Consider the following 22417-nt stretch of genomic DNA (forward strand, 5'->3'; position numbering starts at 1 on the left):
TTTGCACCAGGTTAAGTGAGGAACAATGGCTTTTTAAAATTCTCCCATATATATAAAACTCCCTGTGCAGCTTTTGGGCTGTATCTGTAGGTTTCTCCCTCTGTGTCAAATAACTGGGGTCAAATAAGTGTGGTTTACTTTTTATAACACATGGAAGATGGATCTCCCTCGGGAGGCTCTGGACTCTCCTTGGAGGTTTATAATCAGACGTTGGATGGCCATCTGTCATGCATGTTTTAGCAGAGTTTCCTACATTGCAGGGAGGTGACTCTTGGGGTCCCTTCCAGCTCCATGATTCTGTTTTTGTGCTTCAACAATATTTCATTCTGTTCCTATCATTTTATGCCATTGTATTTTGTATAAATTATAATAATTATAAATAAAACATCTTCTGTTTACAAACAAAACATTTAAATAGCTTTTCTAATGGTAGGATGGGGGGAGCATGGGCATAGTCATGATTTTTGTTAGGGGGCAGGCTTTTGTTAGGGGGGCAGAACCTCAAATATGTATTGATTTGATTTGTATTGATTTTACTTATGGGTGGTAGCTGTCTGCCCCCCTTGGCTACGCCCATGGGGGGCACCGGAAGGAGAGAAGATCAGAAGAGGGCCACAGTAAAAAAAAAAAAAGTTGGGAAACTGCTTTACTCTACTGAAATGGACTGAGTGGTCTCAGCAGGGAATCTATCAAACACACCCTTTGCAGGTCTCCCATTTATTCTGTTGTCTGCGGAATGGAGCAGCAATAAAACTGCTACTACATTTGCAGAGCTAAGCAGGGTCTGGTATGGTTTCAAGTTGGATGGGGGACTGTGTGTTGAGATTCTTGCACTGCAGGGGGTTGGACTAGATGACCCTCAGGATCGCTTCCAACTCTACAATTCTATGAATCTATAACTGTTCTAGTCTGGATTATCGCAAAACACAATTAGAAACTTTTGGTAGCTAATTAAGATATAGTTTATATTTTAGTACAGTGGTGCCTCGCAAGACGAAATTAATCCGTTCCGTGAGGCTCTTCGTATAGCGGTTTTTTCGTCTTGCGAAGCAAGCCCATTGACAGCTTAGCGGATTAGCGCTATTAGCGGTTTAGCGGCTTTTAGCGGATCAGCTGATAAGCGGCTTATCAGCGGATCAGCTGATAAACAGCTTAGGGCTTAGGAAAAGGGGGGGGGAAGGGGAAAAAACCCCGCAGGAACTCGTAAGACATTTTCATCTTGCGAAGCAAGCCCATAGGGAAATTCGTTTTGCGAAGCGCCTCCAAAACGGAAAACCCTTTCGTCTAGCGGGTTTTCCGTCTTGCGAGGCGTTCGTCTTGCGGGGCACCACTGTATTTCAGAGCTGATAGAAAGGCTAGTCACCAATACTGCATGCACTTCCATCAGAAAAATTTCCTGGCACCTTTTCTGTTGTCCCTCCTCTTTTCTCTGAGGTGCTGCATCTGGTACCAGATCTGATGACGCTAAGGGAAAGTGGGCCAAGCTGAACATGGGCTGGGACATTGCATTCACTCAATATGATTTCTCATCCAAATGTTTGTTCTGCTATTGTAGCATCTGCTAGAGTTTAGCTCATAATGCTCTTGATGAGTGATATGTTGCGGACACTGAAGGGCAAATGACTCTACTGGAATCCTGTGAATGTAGATTGTGCAGCACTCAAGCTGGGCTTCAAACTCCCTGTTTCCTAAAATGGGTATGCACTTGAAGGTCAATACATCGCTGGCATTGTACTGTGTGGATTCCTACTGTCCTATTGGAACCTTACTTGTCTTCTTCAGATGCAGGTATATAATGTTGTTGTTTAGTCGTTTAGTCGTGTCCGACTCTTCGTGACCCCATGGACCAGAGCACGCCAGGCACTCCTGTCTTCCACTGCCTCCCGCAGTTTGGTCAGACTCATGTTTGTAGCTTCGAGGTATATAATAGGGAAGTGTTAACTGGGGCATGCCTTATTGTCACAGGGTGTGGTCTGAAGGGACATGGGGCCACCACTTTTGAACTTCAGTAGGCTTGAGTCTAGGTAGTCCTTGGATAGACAGTGACATGTATGTGTCTTGAGCCAGTGTGGTGTAGTGATTAAGAGCAGTGGATTCATAATCTGGTGAACTGGATTCGCTTCCCCACTCCTCCACATGCAGCTGCTGGGTGACCTTGGGCTAGTCACACATCTCTGAAGTCTCTCAGCCTCACTCACCTCACAGAGTGTTTGTTGTGGAGGAGGAAGGGAAAGGATATTGTTAGCAGCTTTGAGACTCCTTAGGGTAATGATAAAGCTGGATATCAAATCCAAACTCCTCCTCTTCTTCTTCTTGACTCCTGCGCAAAGTACACAGACAGAGGCTCTTATTTGGAAGTAATCGAGCAAGCAATGGTACATGCTTGACAACAGACAGAATTCTCAGGAGTTATGGTTCAGGAGTTCAAGGGCAGGGCAAAAAGTTCAGAACGGGACACAAGTGATGGGTGTTTCCACACCTCTCCTGTCAAGGTTTTAAAGATGAGTGGCATGCACCCTTGCGAGACTACCTCACCTGGTGGGATTGCACGTGCACAATCCATCAGGGCAGCTCTGCTGCCATCTGTGAAGGCAGTGCCTGGTTCTAGGCCAAAAGGGTATCCTCTCCTGCTCAGGAGTTCAGTTACTGCTGCTGCCTATTCAGCTCACCTCCTTGGCTGATCAGAGCACTCCCCAGCCTCCGCTGAGATGTCCCTCTCTGCAGAAAGTTTGGAGGGGAGAGCTGGCATCTCTGCTTCCCCTTCTAAAGCAATTGAAGTTGGGATAGAAATAGAGGAACCCCCCCCCTCCTCCAACCCAGGTTCTTCCAGTTCAGCTAAGCTCCCCCTCTGTTTCTTTCTGCTTCTTCATCAGGGTCTGCCAACCCAAACTCAATCCCACAGTGCTGTGGGGCTCATGGCATCAGGCCACCTTAGTCCCATGATCGAAAAAAGTCAGATGTAAACGCAAGACCATGAATAGATGAGTCTATTTGAATATTCTGTGTGGATTAGGATGATGCTTCCACACTCAAGCTGGTATACCACAAATGAATTATCCCAACAGCCAACAAAAACAGAAAAGCTAGTAGAACCAAGTAACTCTAGCCAGCTAAACCAAAGGCCAAATGGGGGGGGGGGTAAGTGTTTTGCACACCCCTGGAAGGCCAATAAAGAAGTGAGATTGCAGATCTCAGGAGGGGGTTTATTCCAAAACCTACAACTTCAATACAAGATGTCTCATACAAGATGACATCTTGTATTGAAGTTGTAGGCTGAATGGATCTCTAGAAGGCTGGCACATAATGAAGTAGACAATAATAGCCATTACCTGCATTTGCTTTGCCCTATTTTTGACGGAAGTGTGATTAATGTGATCTGAAGTGTGAGCTGGTGAACAACAAAACTCAACAAAACTCTTCAACCCACATTTTCTGCATTTAACCTAGACGTGAATGTTGGGTCAAAATATTTTGCTGCTAGTATCTGTGGCAACCTAAAAGTTCTGATGTGCTGCTTCATTGTATTAATTTCTACAAATAAAATTCCCTCCACTCTTGACATAGCCCATCTCTTCTCATTATGATGACTGTCACCAGGCTCCACCCATGAGTCTTGAACGGGATGTATGATACAGAACAGTAATATAGATATTATTGCTTCCTGCTGTGGCTTTTATGGTTTTTCTCGGCTCACAATTCTCTATAGGCTTAGTAAACATTTCCTTTGGCTTGCATATCTATTTGATGGCAAATTGTTTTTATAACCATTGTCTTGAAGACGAGTCTTCCAAGCCAGGTGTTTTTCCCAAGATCCTGCAGCTCTCTGTGCTACAGAATGGAAGCTTTAAAGAACGCCTCTCAACTGCCTCTCTTAGTTTGGGTAATCCTTTGCAACTACAATTGTGTTATTTTTAGCACTAACAAATTGAAAAGATGTTCACAGAGCAGGGTCAGTGAAAAGTTACAGCACTGTGTGAGGTTCCTTTCCAACAATAATACAGGCCTTGTTTGATGCACTCTTGAGTTGTGGTAGAAGAAATTATTACCCTTTGGTTGTTGTTGTTGTTTTTTCCTCTTTAGTCAAACCTTCCTACTTGGTCCATCTTCTGGCAACATATGATTAGAGCTGTCAAGTTACCTTTTATTCCTATGTGGCTATTTCTGTCTTCCTGTTGAGGGTATTGGCAATAAAAATGGGTACACAGATGTTCCTGTGCTCTTTAATTTTCCTTTTTTTCCCCTCCCTCCCCCACCCTACCTATCCTTTGTGATAAAACTCTAATGTAAACTTGTGAGCACAAAAAAGAATAATCTTGAAAACTACTCTTTTAAGCTGGTCACTTAAAAAATAGCAAGCTTCCTTTTGGTATTCTAATGTAGTCTGGCAACTGTTATTTAACTGCTTAAACTAGGCATGTACAGAATTGTCCCTTATATGTTGTTGAGAGTTTTCTGTTGGTCCAACCTTGGGTGTCAGATATCCAGAGGAGTGCTGTCTCCGATATCTTCAACATTTCCAAACAAGTTCAGTGCAGGTGTGCATCCCCCCCCCCTCACCAACCAGCTGCCAGTTCTGGAAAGTTAGGAGTTAATTCCATATTAAGTAGTCCCAATTCAAGGGCCACAAAGAGCAGCAGTGGAACTGAGCGGTTCCTTAATAGTAGAAAAGTAATTGACAATATATATGAAACCCCTTGTCAGTTTTACGTCTATGGGGAATTATTCTGAATTGAGCCTGTCAGTTTCAGAGTCATTCTTTGCAGCCTTTGTGGGTTGAATAGAATGTCATAAATTCAGAGAAGTTGTGTGGACAGGCTGCAGAGAGCAGCAGTGAAACTGACAAGTACTAGCCTTGTATCTGCAGCAAGTAGGGAGAAGCCACTTCACAGCGCAGGTAAAATTGGCAATAGGCTTAAAACTCTGTTTCAGTTTTACCTCTCTATTGAAGGCACCCCATTGATTAGCTACAGAGATGGAGCATATCATCTCTGTGGCTGCTCTTTGCAACCTTTTACACAAATTTTGATGTTTGTACAACTATTTGAAAATCCAGTCACCAGTAAAACATTTCACGACAATAATACTTAAAATAGGATCAGATTGGCAGTCATCACAATGCTTTAAACAAAGGTATCATATGTTGCTGATAAGTTGCTCCAGAGAGCAGTTATGAAGCAGCATTTTGCAATTGCTGCTGCTTCCGGACCAAATTCAAGGGTGACCCCCACAAAAAGCAAATTACAGTAAGCACAGTGTTTGTTTTTTCTTTAAAAATGTTTAGGGGTACTCTCTTTTTTAATTTTATTTTGATATTGCATATACATACACACATCAAATATACAAAAAAATAGAAAAAAGGAACGAGCATACAAACAAAGAAAAATGAAAAAGAAATGAGACTCAGAAAACACAGTGACAGGAAATGAGGCCGCCATTGGGGGTAGCAACAGAACTGATGATTCATCATGCTAGAGAAGAAACTAAAAAGTTTTTAAAAATTAGTTTCTTCTCCCGTTAGATTCACAAAATATTTAGGGGTCTGCATCCCCCCAGAAAAAAAGCACTAAGCATATCTAGAAGTAACAGGTGCATAGACCATAATGGTTGTCCCTAGGATGTAGAAAAACCCGGCAGACCTGATCTTAGTGCACTATCAGGCTAGTGTGTTAGAATATGTTCCTTCCAATATCTAGGTCCTAAGTTGTGTAGGACATTATAAGTGATTACTTATTTGGCTTAGTAGCACCTTGGCAGCCAGTGCGTCCCTTTGAGGACTGTTGTAATACGATCTTCAAGATTCAAACTGGTCAGCAACCACAAGCTGCTGCCTTTGCACTGTTTGATTTATTTGTTTTTAAAAATACTTATATACCACAATTTCATAAATAGTATCAGAACGGTTTACAACAATTATATATACAATAAAAACCACACACAACCCCCCCCCTTAAATCACAGCTCACTGACTATTACAGAAATAGATTCCCTCCCCCCCCCCTTAAGCCTAACCGCATAAAAAGGTTTCAGCAAATGTTCAAAAATTAATACAGAAGACACTATCTGAAGCTTCTGAAGTCCGGGAAAAGTGCATGCAGGTCCTGCTATCAGAACACTCATCATCTGAAATCTCAGCCAAACACAAAGTTATACCCAAACCTCGCTACACCAGTGGTTGAATCGCATATCTGAATAGCCAATGTTTGCTCCTTTCCTTACTTGTTTGGTGGGCGGCAAACATTTAAGGCAGAAACCATGGAGGGAGTGAAAGAGATTGGAGAAATCAGGGAACAGGAGAGATCAGACAAATCAATTTTTGTTCGGCTTTTGCTGATTGGCTGCAGTAGTTTCAGGCAGAAAGCATAGAGGGGGGAAAGGATGGATTAGAAGTGTTCCTATAGGAATTAGATTCAGGTAGGTAGCCATGTTGGTCTGACGCAGTCGAAATATATATGTTTTTTAAATAAATAAAAATTAAAAATTGTGCTACTGGACATTTTTTTTTATTTTTCTATAGGAAATGATGGAAATCATCAGCTCGTTATGTGAACACTTGCCTAACAAATGCTTTCCTGGAGATGCATTGTGTTTAGAAAGTAGGAGCTAAGAGTAAACATGTGTAGCCAAACCTTGATAACACCAGGAGTTTCTTTTCGCCTACTCCCCCGTGGCTTCCCTGGAGCCATTTTGGTGCAACATGACAAAGTGGGCCTACCAGAAAGTGGTGTGGCTAGAGCAGCTGACATTTTCCCCTTCTTCCTTTGTTTAGCCGGGCTGCTCTAGCCATGCCACTTTGTGGTAGAGGAGGTCTGCTTTGCTCGATCACAACGTGGCAGGGTTAGAACAGCCAACACTTCTTTCCCTCCTTTCCTTGCTGCACAGGCTGCTCTAGCCGCACCACTTCGTGGTAAACCCGCTTTGGTGGGTCGTGCCAAAATGTCTCAGGGGGTGGGGGCAGGAAGCAGTGGTGGAGGAGGAGATAGGCAAAGCGGGTAGGGGGAGGGGTGCGTACTGGCACCTCCTTTTTTTCAAATAAAGCACTGGATAACACTGTCCCCACCCACCCTGAAAAAGCCACTTAGTGACAAGATGTTTGGAGTAGTGCTTAATCTTTTCTGCACAATCATTTCTCCATACTAAACACACCCTTCCAAGCAATTCCCCTTGTCGATTCCAAAATGCACATTTGAATTTTGGGGGAAAGAAGTTTGGGGATGATTTGGAGCTATGAAATCAGTCCCCAAATGGGTTAAACACTTTCCCAAACTGACTCTTCAATCCCAACCGTCTGCTGCTTAAGTGGCTTTTCCGGACATAAAACAAGGACATCCGTAATATGTATTTGCATGTATTGTGTCATGAAACAAAGATCTCTAAAGCTTCTATTTCTCAGAGCTTTCTAAATGAACTTTGTATTAATGTTCCAAGATCCCTTATTCAAAGAGAATGTTGAACTATATGTCAGAGAGAGTTTAAAATACAGGGTTTCTGCTTCCTCCTTGTTAAGTGGCTTGGTGATTAGTGAGAGACATACCAACTGCTTCCAGTGGGTTAATAGGAGATCATATTATATTACTGCTGGACTCAGTCCAAAACTTTGAATAATTTTAGTCTTTGGGCTTCAATGGACTTGGATCGGGTTTCTTCGACTGCTACCGGTAGGTAAAATAATTTGGTTCTCCCCACCCCACCCCCCAATCCCTTTAAAATTTAAGCCATTAGATCCTGGGAAGCAAATTGGGGGTTTGATGATGAGATCTTTCCAATATTATGCAAAGAAGTCTTATATATTCTATTCTATACTGGATGCAACAAAGTTTATTTACTGGCTCTGCTGCTACTTAGCTTGAGGTTATACTTCGAATTCCATTGGGAGAATCAGCTTGAATCCATTCACTTGTTTTTAAAAACCATGACTCATTAAGAGCAACTTGGTATGATAGTCCCAAAATTTGGGTCTCTTTGTGGCGCAAGGAGAGCCATAAGCATTTGAAGGTGGGATATAAATACATAGGGCATGCTTTTCGGTGATCTGGCCCAGATACAAGAATCCTTTCCTACACTAGCTAGGCTCCCCTACGCACCAGCATTTTGGTTTGCGGGAAAGGGGGCCTTGTGAGTCTGGTACTACCCCAGGGAAATGAGAGACTGGGTTAGCTTACATTTAATTGCAAGTTAAATAAAGTAGTAGCCAGAGACTTTAAATCAAATTTCATGTATCTGCCTATTTAGCGATGGCAGCAAAAACAGGTTTCAATTTTTCAATCAACTCTCCGCTTACATACAGAGTTGTGTGTGCTGTGCATCCTTTTGCAGATACAGAGAAAATGTCGGGCAGATAAGCATGATTAAAGTTAATTAGTGACTTCATATTGTTGCAGTAAATAGAAGCAGATGACACTTTAAATAAAAGTAATAGAAACAAAAGGGATCAAGAAAAAGGAAGAATTAGAAAAGCATGTCTGAGATTAAGCGCAGGGTTTACATGTTGTTTTATTTAGATATTTTAGATCATTTCTTCTCAAAGGCTATACATTTTACTCAATTTCATTTTCACTTATGATGGATAGCCCACATTATCCATGGCTACATCAAAGAAGATTCCAATGTTGTCTTGGTCTTGGTGCTTTTCTTTTTTGCAAGTTGGTAGCTATGCGGTTGTTCTAAATTATGGCATTACATTTGTCAATCTCATACAATGATAATGAAATAATGTATACATTCTATCTTAGAGTGGCTATGGAGTTGTTTTGAGAGGGTTGGGTGCCCAATCTTTTTTAAGCAAAGTATCAATCTAAAAAAAAGGGGGAAAGGATGCAAAGCCTTTATAATAGGGTTTTTTTTAGCCTTTTTTAAAAAAACAAAAAACCTTCAGATTCAAAATACTGGCTTCTGTGATTTGTTTTATTCTTGCATACACAAAAAGAATTTCACATACGTTGATCAGTAGTAGGCCTACATAAAAATATAAACAAGCACATGAGTGGGAAATGGCCATATAGTGGAGAGCATCAAGACATCTTTCCCTACAGATTTTTATTGAATAGACTATTTGAGATCTGCTTAGATGGATGTCGCAGTTTCCCCATGAGATGACATTCCTTTGAAATAAGTGCTTGAAAGATGTACCAAAGCCCAAACATTTCATTGTGTGTGTGTGTGTGCGCGCGCGCTAACACTGAACTAAACTCTCCAAGTCTGGCTTACTTACATTGCCAAATTGAGACCCTCTACATAGGAGGCAAGTATCAGCAAGCTTGAGGAGACCCCAACATTTGCAGAAGTACAGAAAGGTTGGGTAAGAACCTGAGGGGCAAGGAGAAGCAAAGTAACCCATTGTGGTCTGAGCATTCCCATGGCCGCAGAATGTTGACTGACAGTTGAAGGTGGGTAGGAAACCAGAGGGAGAGAGTCCCACTTGTTCAATGTCACACACTCCCTATGCTCTCTATACCCTTTAATGGTGAATGCTACCTAGTGGTCCTCTTTAGTGATCAGTAGCTGTCGTAGCCACGTAGTGTATGTGAGTATAATAGCCAGGCAGAAACAGGAATATCCGTGTTACTGCTCTCTATGACATTTCCCAAATGGTGCACAGAGGGGGCAAACACTTTCCATATGATGCTATCAAGCATGAACGACATGGGATACCTCTGCTTGCTGCTGCTGTTCTTCATTTCAATGACAGGTATGTTTTACAAGGCAATATACAGCAGGCTGCTGTTCCTGTGTCTCCATTCCTCTTCCTCCAGCAATTTTTTTTTTTAACCTTCTGTTTCAACTGATGTAGCAGACAGCGCAGTGAGTTTTATATCTGCCACAACATCCTAGAGAGCTTTTGGCATATTTCTTAACTACAAGCAGATTTTTTTAGCCTGTGCCCACCATGTTTTAAAAATTCTTTTCCACCCACAGAAAACTTATATATATATGTATATAAATATATGAAGGCGGAGAGGAAAGCAAGGTATATGGGTGAACTTCTCATTCTTCACCACATGTACCACAATTGTGCTGTTGTCAGAAATAATAAATCCTTGGAACACTCAATTGAGGATGAATTATACTGATTTTGCTGTCGAACACTTCCAAAGCAGGCCACTATGGGGTTTGTTTTATAAAGAAAATCTATTGCAAAGCACACGTTTACGAAAACAGCAAGAATGCTGTGGAATCTGCTTTCGTTTAAGCCCAGGGACGGTGTATAGTGTTTCACCAGTAGAAATGCCTAGATATATTTTAGTAATTTGGCAGGTAAAATCATCAGGCACTCTCAGCCTCTTCTGCTATCAGGGAAGCACAGTTGAATTCAGTCACATTTGGGAAAAGAATGAATGGGTGCTGCATCAAAAAGTATATTCAAAAGGGAGTGTCAATGGACACGAACATAAAGGCTACTCTAATGTCCCTAATAGGGACGCAGGTGGCGCTGTGGGTAAAAGCCTCAGTGCCTAGGGCTTGCCGATCGAAAGGTCGGTGGTTCGAATCCCTGCGGCGGGGTGCGCTCCCGTCGTTCGGTCCCAGCGCCTGCCAACCTAGCAGTTCGAAAGCACCTCCGGGTGCAAGTAGATAAATAGGGACCGCTTACAAGCGGGAAGGTAAACGGCGTTTCCGTGTGCGGCTCTGGCTCTGGCCAGAGCAGCGATGTCACGCTGGCCACGTGACCCGGAAGTGTCTCTGGACAGCGCTGGCCCCTGGCCTCTTAAGTGAGATGGGCGCACAACCCCAGAGTCTGTCAAGACTGGCCCGTACGGGCAGGGATACCTTTACCTTTACCTTAATGTCCCTAATAAGTGCAGTTGTCTGTATTGCACACATGGTGACAGAGAAGTTGAGCAATTCTGGAACATGTTATTTCTAATAACTGAACCAAGGGATGCTAAGATGTGAGTAGTGAAAAATCTAGATATTTTAGGAAGAATGCTCTCCCTAGGGCAGAGGTTTTCAGCCTTTTTGAGTCCACAGCTCCAACTACATTCTTTCTGAGGCTTCCCTTTGGGGAAACATGCTTCAAGCCTCAGGACCGTTATGTCTTGCCTGCAGAGTTGGCGGCCCCTCACCCCTTTTCAAACACCCTCCCTTGTGATGTGTTCCCTCAGCCTTCTCTTCCTTCTCCTTGGGAATCCTCCAGGCAGCAGCTGCCACCTCCGCTGGTCTCTGAGCTGCCCCAAAGAGAGGTGTCTGCTCACGCCACCCCATTGAATAATTATTTACAGTGTTTACCATATGTTTCAAGTATCCCGATTTTCCAGGAACAGTGCTGGAATTATGAAAGCCGTCTGATTTGACCCTAGAGTGTCCCTATTCCCCCTGCCAGTACTGCTACCGCTTGTCCTGAGCAGTGGTAGCAGCTGTGAGGAAGCATCCTGTCGCCTCTCCAAGACATCTCTATGGTCTCCGCTGCTGGCCTCCTCCCTTGGGCAGCTTGCAGTGGCTGCTGGTGAGTGGGTGAGGAGGAGGAAACCCAGCCCTGTGTGATGTGCTGACTCTGAGGGGCAGGCAGAAGGCAGGGCCATCCTGGGTGGTAAGAAAGGGGGAGCGGAGCACAAGGAGTCTTGGTGTTTGTTTGTTTTTTTAAAAAAATGCTTTGTGTGTCTACATCTAATCTTGCCCCTTTCTAAAATTTGTTTATTGGTGTGTGTTTTTCTTTTTGTAAATGTGATGGGTTTCTCAGTGTAACAACTGATGAATCATAGAATGTAATCTACTGTATGTCAGTTCCTAGGCTTCTTTCATGCTCTAGCCCAGGCATAGGCAAACTCGGCCCTCCAGATGTTTTGAGACTACAATTCCCATCATCCCTGACCACTGGTTCTGTTAGCTAGGGATGATGGGAGTTATAGTCCCAAAAAATCTGGAGGGCCGAGTTTGCCTATGCCTGCTCTAGCATCACACCAAAAGGGTATAGGGAAAACATTGCTTCTCCACCATTATGGACTTAAGTTGGTTGTTTGCAATTTTGGCAAGTTACAAAGAGTATGGTGTATTAGTTGTGACCTATTTCAGCCTGGCTAATGTGTTCCATATTTTCACTGCACATTATTATTATTATTATTATTTATTATTATTATTTATATACCACCCTATGCCTGCAGGTCTCAGGGTCATTCACAGAATAAAATCAGAATATAAAACCACAGAATACATAATCAAAATAAAAACAACAACCCAATAACTCCCCAACACGTTTTAAAAGGGCATAGGGTGTAAATCATGTCGCAGCTTATAGATTTCAGTAGATTAGAGGATCAGTGGATCAGTTCTGGGGATCATGTCTTCTGCTTCCCCATTTTACCATGTACCAATGAAATGATAAATTATTTTAAACCAAGAGGCTATCAGTATGTAGTGTGTGTGTGTGATTTTCATTTATACATATACATTACAATTATTTTGCCAAGTTTTACAATTTTCAGTTTCAACCCCCTTCTCCCTCTTTCTGCAGTTCCTTACATTTATTTTTGTCCTTCCCTGCATACTCCAAATTGTCTTAACTTATTCTTTTATTCATCTATTCTGATATATATCTCATATATATATTTTTAAACTGCAGGTTTTTACAATGATCCTCCCAGTATGTAGTTATTATAAGTGCACCATTGAAAATTGATTTCAATAGAATCTTACCAGGCACACCTACAATTATCTTTCTGAGAAGCTGTATAAACACAACTGCTCTGTCCTTTAAAAAGAAAGATATGCACAACCCTGCCCTGCTTTGAGAGGCTACAGGATGAAGGTAGATTAGAAAAAGGGAAATCTCAGCATTGCAGTTTACATTAAAATCTTGCTGCGATTGAATTAATGACTTCTTGTTTCAACATGGCTTAGAACTAAAGATCAGGGTACTTCAGGATAGATGGCTCTTAGCCAACCCAGTAAGTACTTTATGTTTATATTGAACATTGAGTATCACTGAACAATTTAGTGTGGTGCTATCTTCTGCACAGATTAGAAACTGCTGCATTTTTAAAAACAAATATTAAATGAATGAATGACTAGCAGTAGATAATGACAACAAACGAGTAAGCTGCTTTAAAGGAATTTACTCTTAACAGCTAATCTCTATAAATGCCAGCATCCTTATTATAAAAATACAGGAACATGCATTTTCATACAAACTATGTGGGATCTTTGTACGTAATTGCTGGTATATGTGTAATAAATGCACATTTGTTTCCCCAGTACCTCCAAAATCTGTGCTTTTGTCATGGGACAGCTGGCATTTGCCAGCACCGAACTGCCCATATTTTTATACAGAACATGTAACATTAGTCCTTGAAGAAACTTTTTCTCAACATGTGTTGAGTAGTGCTTTTTATGAGGTTGTTGTTCTTGTTGTATGCTGCCCATACAAATATATCTAGCATTGATTTGTGGCTCTTTTTCAGACAGATCTGCACATTAACTTTTTTCACTTTAGAGGGTGGTGACTTTCTCAACAACCAAGTTTACTCGGACTATGCTTGTATCATAGTTCAGCTTTTAGAGTGGTAAATTACCTCAATTATTTTGGACTGAATTTCATAGGTACCATTTTTAGGAAGATAAGTACATTGTCAGATTTTTTTCTAGGAATCAGGACATACCGAAACTTGCTTTTTATATCATGTTGAAGTAGCTAACAATTTTGGTAGCCCAGCAAATAAGTCTCTGAATGAGTGAGTGAGTGAGTGATTCTAAAGCATCTTTATGCAGATAGGTGAAACTTTTAAAAATAAAATATTGATTTAGAACATATTAATATATCTACTGGTATGAATATATACAATATATCTTTTAGAGATATAGATGCATGAAAGGTTGTAGGTCCTGCTTCCCATCTTCCCTGTGTTCATGTAATGCAACCTTCTCCATACTTGGGTGCCCAAAAGATAATGGACTAGAACTCCGATCATTCCCAGGTCACTGTTATTCATCATTTATTAGACCATTTTATTCCAGCAGGCTTTTGTAAGGTAAAGGTAAAGGTAAAGGTACCCCTGCCCGTACGGGCCAGTCTTGACAGACTCTGGGGTTGTGCGCCCATCTCACTTAAGAGGCCAGGGGCCAGCGCTGTCCGGAGACACTTCCGGGTCACGTGGCCAGCGTGACATCGCTGCTCTGGCCAGAGCCAGAGCCAGAGCCAGAGCCGCACACGGAAACGCCGTTTACCTTCCCGCTGGTAAGCGGTCCCTATTTATCTACTTGCACCCGGAGGTGCTTTCGAACTGCTAGGTTGGCAGGCGCTGGGACCGAGCAGCGGGAGCGCACCCCGCCGCAGGGATTCGAACCGCCGACCTTTCGATCAGCAAGCCCTAGGCGCTGAGGCTTTAACCCACAGCGCCACCTGCGTCCCGCAGGCTTTTGTAGTATGTGGCAAATACTGCATTTATGCTTGGTCTTGACAGCTAGTTTCACCTCCTTGGCTGATTGTTTTATTATATTATCATGTTTCATGAAATTGCTGTTTTGAATGTTGTAAGCCACCCTGGGTGATGCTTTTGCACCAGGAGGGCAAGATCTAGAGGCTTTAATGAATAAGTTTCCAGCTCATGTCTCCTCTTCCTTTGCCGAAAGGACAGGCATACTGACAAAACCCAAGACAAACCTCCTTGTGAACTCCGCTGTGCATATCGCCAAAATGAAATAAGAGTTGGGGGAGGTTTTCCCTCTGCTTCACAGTGGGTTGGATGGTTTGGAAAGGACTGGAAAGGAAATGAGCCAAACTGTGACAATTTCCTCTCTCCACCCCCACCCCCCACTTTATATTAAGTCTAAACTGTTAAAATGTACTTAGAACTCTTCAGTTAATTCCCTGCAGTAATCCATTCAGCTTCCCTCAAAATGCCACATCATTCTAGGGGTATTCTAGCTGTGGTGGGGAGAATAGCAGGTTGTAGCCACTGGGGAGAGATTGCTGCTGATGAGCTACTTCTGACCACTATGGCAAGTGCCCCCACCCTACCCCACCTAACCAAGAATAGGGTGGCAGATTTCATTGGAGCCCTAGTATTTATATTATTTATGTACTATTAATTCTAGACATTGAAATCCAATCCAATTTGGGTGGAAGAGGGAGAGGAAGGGAGAGATTGGCCAAAAATTGCCTCTCCCGTCCCCTAGCCATTCTCCAACAGTAGCTTCTGCTGGATCAGAGCCTGTTCTGCAAATGGAAAGTAGACTCCTGGATTCAACCCTTTCTTAGAGTTATTGTTGTATTTATCTAATATGTTTGTGTCCCACCTCGAGGCAATGTCAATGAGAGCTCTTAGGTGGCCTCCCATCCAAGCACTGATGAGAGCTGGACGTGTTTGGATTGCATCCTGTGTTCTTAGAAACTAACAACAGAGCATCCTTTAATGCAGTAAGAAATGGTCCAAACAGGTAGTTGGTGTCAAAGGTGTAAAAAGAAGAAGAAAAGAAATAAATTGAGGGAGTTAACCAGGAAGAGCCATAGCTCAGTCGTAGAGAACATGCTTTAAATGCAAAAGGTCCCAAGGTTCAGGCCATGATGGCTTCAGATCAGAGAAGGAAAGAAACCCTGCAGGGCTGCTGCCAGTGAATGTCAATGAGCTAGACAGATCAATGGTCTGACCCAGAATAAGGCAGCTTCCTAGGTTCCCAAGCATCTGCATTTAGTCTGTAAGTTATTTCCAGATAGTCAGTGATGAACCCCGGGGCAGCAGAGCTCTAGCAGAAAGGGGATGTTTGCCTAGGATGCCAGCTCTGCATGAGGTTGCCAGCTGCTGGGCACACCCGCTGGCACTGCCATAAGCTCCTTCCTTTTGCGTTCTGCCAGTGTGGCCAATGAGTCGGCTACTAGTTGCTAGGAAATGACAACACATATGTCCCAAAACACAGTGGTAGGAAACCACCCCACACTTATTATTGGTCAATAGAGATGGCTCAGCACAGTGCCATTTAATGCCCCTACCATGTTGTCAGCATCAATGAAATGTTTCCTGACTCATCCATTAAAAGCAACAACTATATTCATGAACCTGGCTGCACAGGAAATTAACGGCATGGGAGCTGTAAGTTTGAGTCACTGCCTTTTAAAAGTGCAACTGATTTGTAGGACACTGACAAATATTAACCAGTTTGGGGTTTAGCTATTGAACTCTGAAGCTCTGGTATATTGACGGATTGGATTGTAGAATGTGCAGAAGAAGAATGTGCTGGCTCCAGAAGGGTTGTGTATGTGTGTGTGTGTGTGTGTGTGTGTGTGTGTGTACTGGAATGGTTCTCAGAGCATTAGATGATCCAAACATTTAAAAAACAAACAAACCTATGTTTGTTTCATTGCCCTTGAGAAGCACAAGAAATATACATATATTTTCTCACACTAAATCCTGCAGCATTGCTTTGTTTTTGCCACTGAGGTTCAAAAGAAAATTAGTATTCCATTCACTAGTGCTGCTAATTCTTCTGAAAATCAGTTCAATTAAATCACTATGACCTGAAAAGCAGGAAACATTCATAATTGCCGTTTATTATGTTTCATATGGCAATGACTTTTCAAAGCGTAGTGTGTTGGGGGAAATGAATTCTGGGGAGACATTCCAAAGGCACATAAAACCCTATGCAGTCTTCCTAAAAAGGTTGTAAAATACAACATATAAACAATAAAAGAGGCTTGAGTAAGAGGATAGGCTATGTTCTGTTTCTTCAAAGCAAACTCTTGGTCCAGCCACTACTCCCATGAAGTGTGTGTGGGAGCATTTTCTTCTGTTCTCTCCCATCAAAGAATCACATGGGACATTTGTTGATTTTATCATGATGCAGTTTGAGTCTATGGCCTCAGCTACACATCTGAAATATTATAGCTAAGCTGTACCTTGCAAGTTAATGCTGCAGCTGTATTATGAGCCAAAAGCTTAAGATATCAAAAAGAAAGGAACACCTGGGAAAATAGTAATAAATCCAGTCCTGCCATTTTTAAACAAGAAAAAATTCCATTAAAATGGTAGGTGTTCTGCCTCAATGCAGACAAGCAGGAGCAGGTCCACTGATTCTGCCTGATCTTCTATTTCCTATTTAATCCAGTTTAAAAAAAAAAAAAATCTTTAAAACACTTAAGAGTGACACCACACAAAATAGCAATTTCTTGCTTTTCCTCATTACTTTGAAATGAGAATAATTTAAGCTTTGCAGAAATCAGTCCCAGGATTTGAATTGTCCTTTGGAATCAAACATTGCACAGTACCATTCAGTAGAAAAATAATCTGCACATGGAATGTTTTCTAGATGATCCATTGTATAATTGTTTCATCACAGATTTTAATTTCTTCCCATGCAGTGTGGATGTTATAAGAAACATAAAGTCTCTTTGATTTATCCACTATAAACTTACCACTCTTCTGCATATTTAATGTGAAGCCTGTCATCAAAATGCGATCTCAAAAGTATTACATTGCTGTGCATTAGTAAGGGAAGTTTTCCCCATCTTATTCCAAGGCCAGTAATTCCAGTGCTATTTTTCTAGGGGGGGAAAGTGCCGGAACTCACCATGAACAGCTGCCTTGTTCTCTTACAATGGCAATGGCACCCACCTGAGAGGGGCCAGAACTGAGTTCCTGTGAGTTCCAGCTGAAAAAAGCCCTGAGTAATTCTAAGATTGTTGTTGTTGTTGTTGTTTAGTCGTTTAGTTGTGTCCGACTCTTCGTGACCCCATGGACCAGAGCACACCAGGCACTCCTGTCTTCCACTGCCTCCCACAGTTTGGTCAGACTCATGCTGATAGCTTCAAGAACACTGTCCAACCATCTCATCCTCTGTCGTCCCCTTCTCCTTGTGCTCTCAATCTTTCCCAACATCAGGGTCTTTTCCAGGGAGTCTTCTCTTCTCATGAGGTGGCCAAAGTATTGGAGCCTCAGATTCAGGATCTGTCCTTCCAGTGAGCACTCAGGGCTGATTTCCTTCAGAATGGATAGGTTTGATCTTCTTGCAGTCCGTGGGACTCTCTAGAGTCTCCTCCAGCACCACAATTCAAAAGCATCAATTCTTCGCCGATCAGCCTTCTTGATGGTCCAGCTCTCACTTCCATACATCACTACTGGGAAAAGATTGTTACCTGCTCACAATGTGGATTTCTGTAATCTTGTTAAGAAGAGCTGACCACTGTCCCATGTAGCATCACTAAATCACCCCATGTACAGTAGCATCACTAAAGCTTCTCAGGGAATAACCTTCTGAACTGACTTCACCCAGGCTGACCATTAACTCTGCCTGAGCAGGAAATGGAGCAAGAGCACTTCCTGACTCAGTGGTCTTTTTCGTGGTATTCTCTCTCTTGGTATTCTCTCTCCAGTGCATTTTGACTTGTTTTTTGGGCCTGACTCTTAGCTTGTGATCTGGTCTTGCTTTCTCATTTCCCCTTTGATCTTGCTCTTTTGGTAGGGTGTGGGAGGGGCTGCATGAGGAAGGAGAATATTCACCTTCCCCTCCCCTCTCTATGCATGGAAGGCTTTGCTGGATCAAAGAGCTTTCTGTCAGCAGAACAGACAGGATTAAATAGTGTTTGTCCTTACATTGGGAAGGCCTGTGAATGTTACCATTATAAGCTGGGTGTAGGCTGGTTGTTAAAAGATGTTTGTTTGTTTTTTGTGCCTTGATGTGGATACTACACAGCCCTCCAACACATGCTTGCATTCGAGATTTAGACCCAGTTCAGATATCACATTATCAGTCCTTGAAGCTGAAGTCTGGAGGACTAGGAACCTGCCTCCCTCTTCCTTAGCATGCAGATATCACCTGGTGTTGGGATTTCATCCACGAGGAGAGCCATTCAACGAGAGGTTCCAGCTACGTGTGGAATCCAACATCGTCATGCTTTTTCATCTCTGCATTTCCAAGTGGCTGAAGGAGCATGATAACAGTTCCCCACATGGATGAAGCCAACAGATTACTGGCTCTTCACACTTTCCAGCCACCACAAGAGACATTTTCAAGCCAATTGGAAAGTAGCCGTCTCTATCTAGTTCCCATATGTTGGCACAGTATTACTCAGAAACTATTCCTGGACCCTGCCTTTAAACCTCTTGTTCCGGAAAATGAATGGTTGCAGTATTTTTGTTTTCCCTGGCCAGTTTGTGGAAGGCAAGTTGCACTGAGGGCAATTGGCTTCTGCTGTGTCGCGTAAGGCTAGCTTTATCTTGCCCAGTTAAAGTAAATTTCTTACGTGGGGGGGGGGGAGATAAATTAAATAAAAATGAGGAAGACATGGAATCAAACTTGTGGAGAACCAATGTAATAAAACAATTTAGAATTTGATGTCAGAATTCTATCACCAAACTAGATGCATTCTCGTGGTTGCTGTTTTTTATCATCTGTTAAAATGAATTATTCAGACTGGAAAAACAAGGGTCAACAGCATAAGGCCAGCAGGCTCAGAAAAGGGCCCTGAATAAATAGCCTGCTGGGGAGAGGACCTCGCCAAACTGGGAAAGACTAGTGTAGGAATTTAGCTTGGAAAGGAAGCAGGTCATGCAAGATGCACTAGTAGCTCTTTCAATGCTTTACGGTCCCCTTAGCCTTAACTATGGCACCAATAACAGCCTTTTACTTGAGAGTAAGCCCACAGTGGAGACAGCCACAAGAAGTGGCTGCAAAAACTAAGTAAATTTGCATAGAAGTCAGTTCCACTGAAAAAAATGTTAATTCTACATAAATGCATTTAGAATTGAAAGCAGAAGTCAGTTTGTATCCTCATGTTGGGCTTACCTTATTTGTAGAGTGGCCTGTTGATTTCTATTTGTTGTCCACGTTCCTTCTGAGGTGTTAACCCTGAGAGATTTTCTTTCTTTCTTTTTACAATTGTTTCCAGTTTTAAAAAGCATTGAATTGTAAATTATTAAATGAAAGCATAAAAAGCCTACAAAACAAACCCCTGTTCTTTATTATTTCACCAGCTGTTGGTATCCAGATGAAACTTGAGTTTTTCCAGAGGAAATTTTGGACTGCTAGTAGACAGGTATGTTACAGTTGGGTATTGGATAGCTTTATCCCACGAAGAGAAGAAGAGGTAAAGATCTTGGCAGAACCTGTGCTGCATTTTCTCCCCAATGAAACAATGGTTTCCAGTGAATTATGGTTAAATAGAGAATCTAAAGACTCCCTGCTAGATAAAGCCCATCAGTTTAGTCACCCCATCCATTAAAGTCCAAAGTGGTACTGCTATACCAGGACTACATGCAAAACAGAGCCTGTCTATAGGCACTTTTAAGAAGGCGATTGAACAAAATGCAAGGTATATCTTCCACATCAATATTTCTGACCAACTGAAAGCCAAGAGGGAGGGGAAGGCGCAGCTACTGCCACTGCCCACCAGGAGGGAGGAAGAGGGGTGGAAGTGGTAGAGATGCTGCGGCAGCATCACTGCCCCTCTCCTCCACTGGGCTCTGGCACGCGAGGAACCGTGGGGAGGCCGCTTCCTTGTGCAGTGGCCCAATGCCACCAGCCAGCCGCAGCTCCACTCCTAGGTCAAGCGTAAGCAGCAGAGAAGGAGAGGCATCGGCAGCCTCACCACCTCTCTTCTCTCCTGTGAGTGCATCCCCCGTGCCACTTTGCGAGGCTGGGTCAGACAGTCTGATCGCAGCCTCGCAAAGCCACGCAGGGCTGCCAGGGTGGTGTGAGTGTACCCTTCAGATTAGTCCAACCAAGACTGATTTGATGCAGTAGTGTTGGTGTGGCCACAGCGGGCTCCCTCTGCACCCTCCCCCCTCCGGTGCACGCCTGCCTGTCCTGGGCAGTGGTAGCACACGCTATGCCACTGGGACCAGGTACTGAAGTGTGGGTGCTCAGACGTAAAAGTGGGTGGAGCAGCTGCTCTTAGGCTGCATTCCAACCATGGAAACCTTGAGGCTCTTACATGCAGAAGTATCTCTCCGTTTCCCATCCAAACAAGCAAGATGAATGGTCACAGTCCAAGGACATGATCCAGCCAGACAAAAGCACTTGAGGAGGGCACAGAGCAGGGGAGAGTCCCAAAGGCCATTTAGAAATGCCTGAAGGGTGGCGTTTGGCCCTGGAGTCTGAGGTTCCCCACCTGTGGCTTAGGTCTCATTCACCTTTAAGGTCTCTTCCATACCATTGCTTAAAATTGCTACCAAAGAAATCCACATTTTTCTTATTTTAATTATCCCCTTATAGTCCAAACCTGATTGCCTTATGCTTTCATCATACTTGGACAGACATTTCTCCTGACCATACTTGCAGGCACAATCTTTTTTGATTGGCTTGCTCTCTTCCTCTTTGCCCACCTCTAGCCTGCCTCTCCATCCACCACCAGTCCTTTCCTGACCAAGTGAACTTGTGTGAGTGTGTCTGAGCGTTTCTTTGCAAACAACCCTCCCTCCCTAATACATGTGGGAGATGTGAGTTGAATCACATCTATGGTAAAAGCGTATGTTTAATAGGTTTTAATGATGTGGTTTTTTGCTGCTCGGGTCTGATGTAATTGAATTTGTTGAATATTATGACTTTGTGTCGTGATTGTGTCTCACTGTAACCTGCTCTGGGACTGGCAATGAAGAGTAGATTAGAAATCTATTAAAGTAAAATAAGTACTTGGTACAGCTCTTAGTCTGTTGTAGAACTAGACCCCGATATCAAGTAGGAATCACACAGGTTTCATTTTACTCTCTTAATATTATTTATAAATCAAGCATCTTTGTTAAGTTCAATAGCAGAAAAAATAAAACTGTATTCTCATGGGATAAATATATTCTCCTACAGTGTACATCTTTGGATGGGAGATGCTCTATCAGCTGTGATGACGAGGTAAGCAGCAGATATTTTCTTAACATTTAATACCTGCAGGGTTGCAAAGTGAACACAAGTAAAAACTGGAGACATTTTATTTTCTTAAAGCATGTATTTACAAATGAATACGCAACACAACCTTCAACCAACCCCACCCAAGGACTAAGAGCCAATTTATCTAATCTACAAGATCCAATGATAAAGCTTTTCCTGGACATATGAACATACCAGTGGTGGTTGTATGCTTGAATGCTGGGGGGATGATTATGTAAAAAGCAAACATATTACTAAGAAGTATGTGGTCTGTTCTTCTCTTTGCCATTATTTTAAATGTACAGAAAGGTGGAGTCTTCCATTGTTTTGGCCTGGTATTACTTATATAAAGCAACATTTCCTTGAAACTTTTTTTCCTACCCAAAGCTGCCCAGCAATGGGTTATACCTTTTATATTGTGCTAAGGCTCTTGACCAGAGATAGGGATAGAAAACCTGCAGGTGTTGCTGGACTCCAACTCCCATCAGCCCCAACCAAAATGGCCAGATTATGGGATTTGGAGTCAAACAGCATATTGAGGGCTACAGATTCCCCTTCCGTGCTGTTGACTAAAAGAAGAATGAGTTCATTTCAAGGTATGTGCTTAACTGCATCCTTATCTGAGATTGTCATCCAAACTTCC

The 22417-nt window shown here is 42.6% G+C and overlaps 1 protein-coding gene across 2 annotated transcripts in view; it reads left to right on the forward strand.

Moving 5' to 3' along the window:
• CACNA2D3 (calcium voltage-gated channel auxiliary subunit alpha2delta 3) overlaps positions 1 to 22417 on the forward strand; it is a 494630-nt gene that overhangs the window by 413842 nt on the left and 58371 nt on the right. For both annotated transcript variants that reach the window (XM_079964982.1, XM_079964983.1), the window contains 2 exons: positions 19890 to 19951; positions 21715 to 21759. In XM_079964982.1, coding sequence (XP_079821108.1) covers positions 19890 to 19951; positions 21715 to 21759 — 107 coding nt within the window. The remainder of the gene's footprint in view (positions 1 to 19889; positions 19952 to 21714; positions 21760 to 22417) is intronic.

Source organism: Podarcis cretensis (assembly GCF_951804945.1).
Source record: "Podarcis cretensis genome assembly, chromosome: 2".
In the NCBI taxonomy this organism is placed as follows: domain Eukaryota; kingdom Metazoa; phylum Chordata; class Lepidosauria; order Squamata; family Lacertidae; genus Podarcis; species Podarcis cretensis.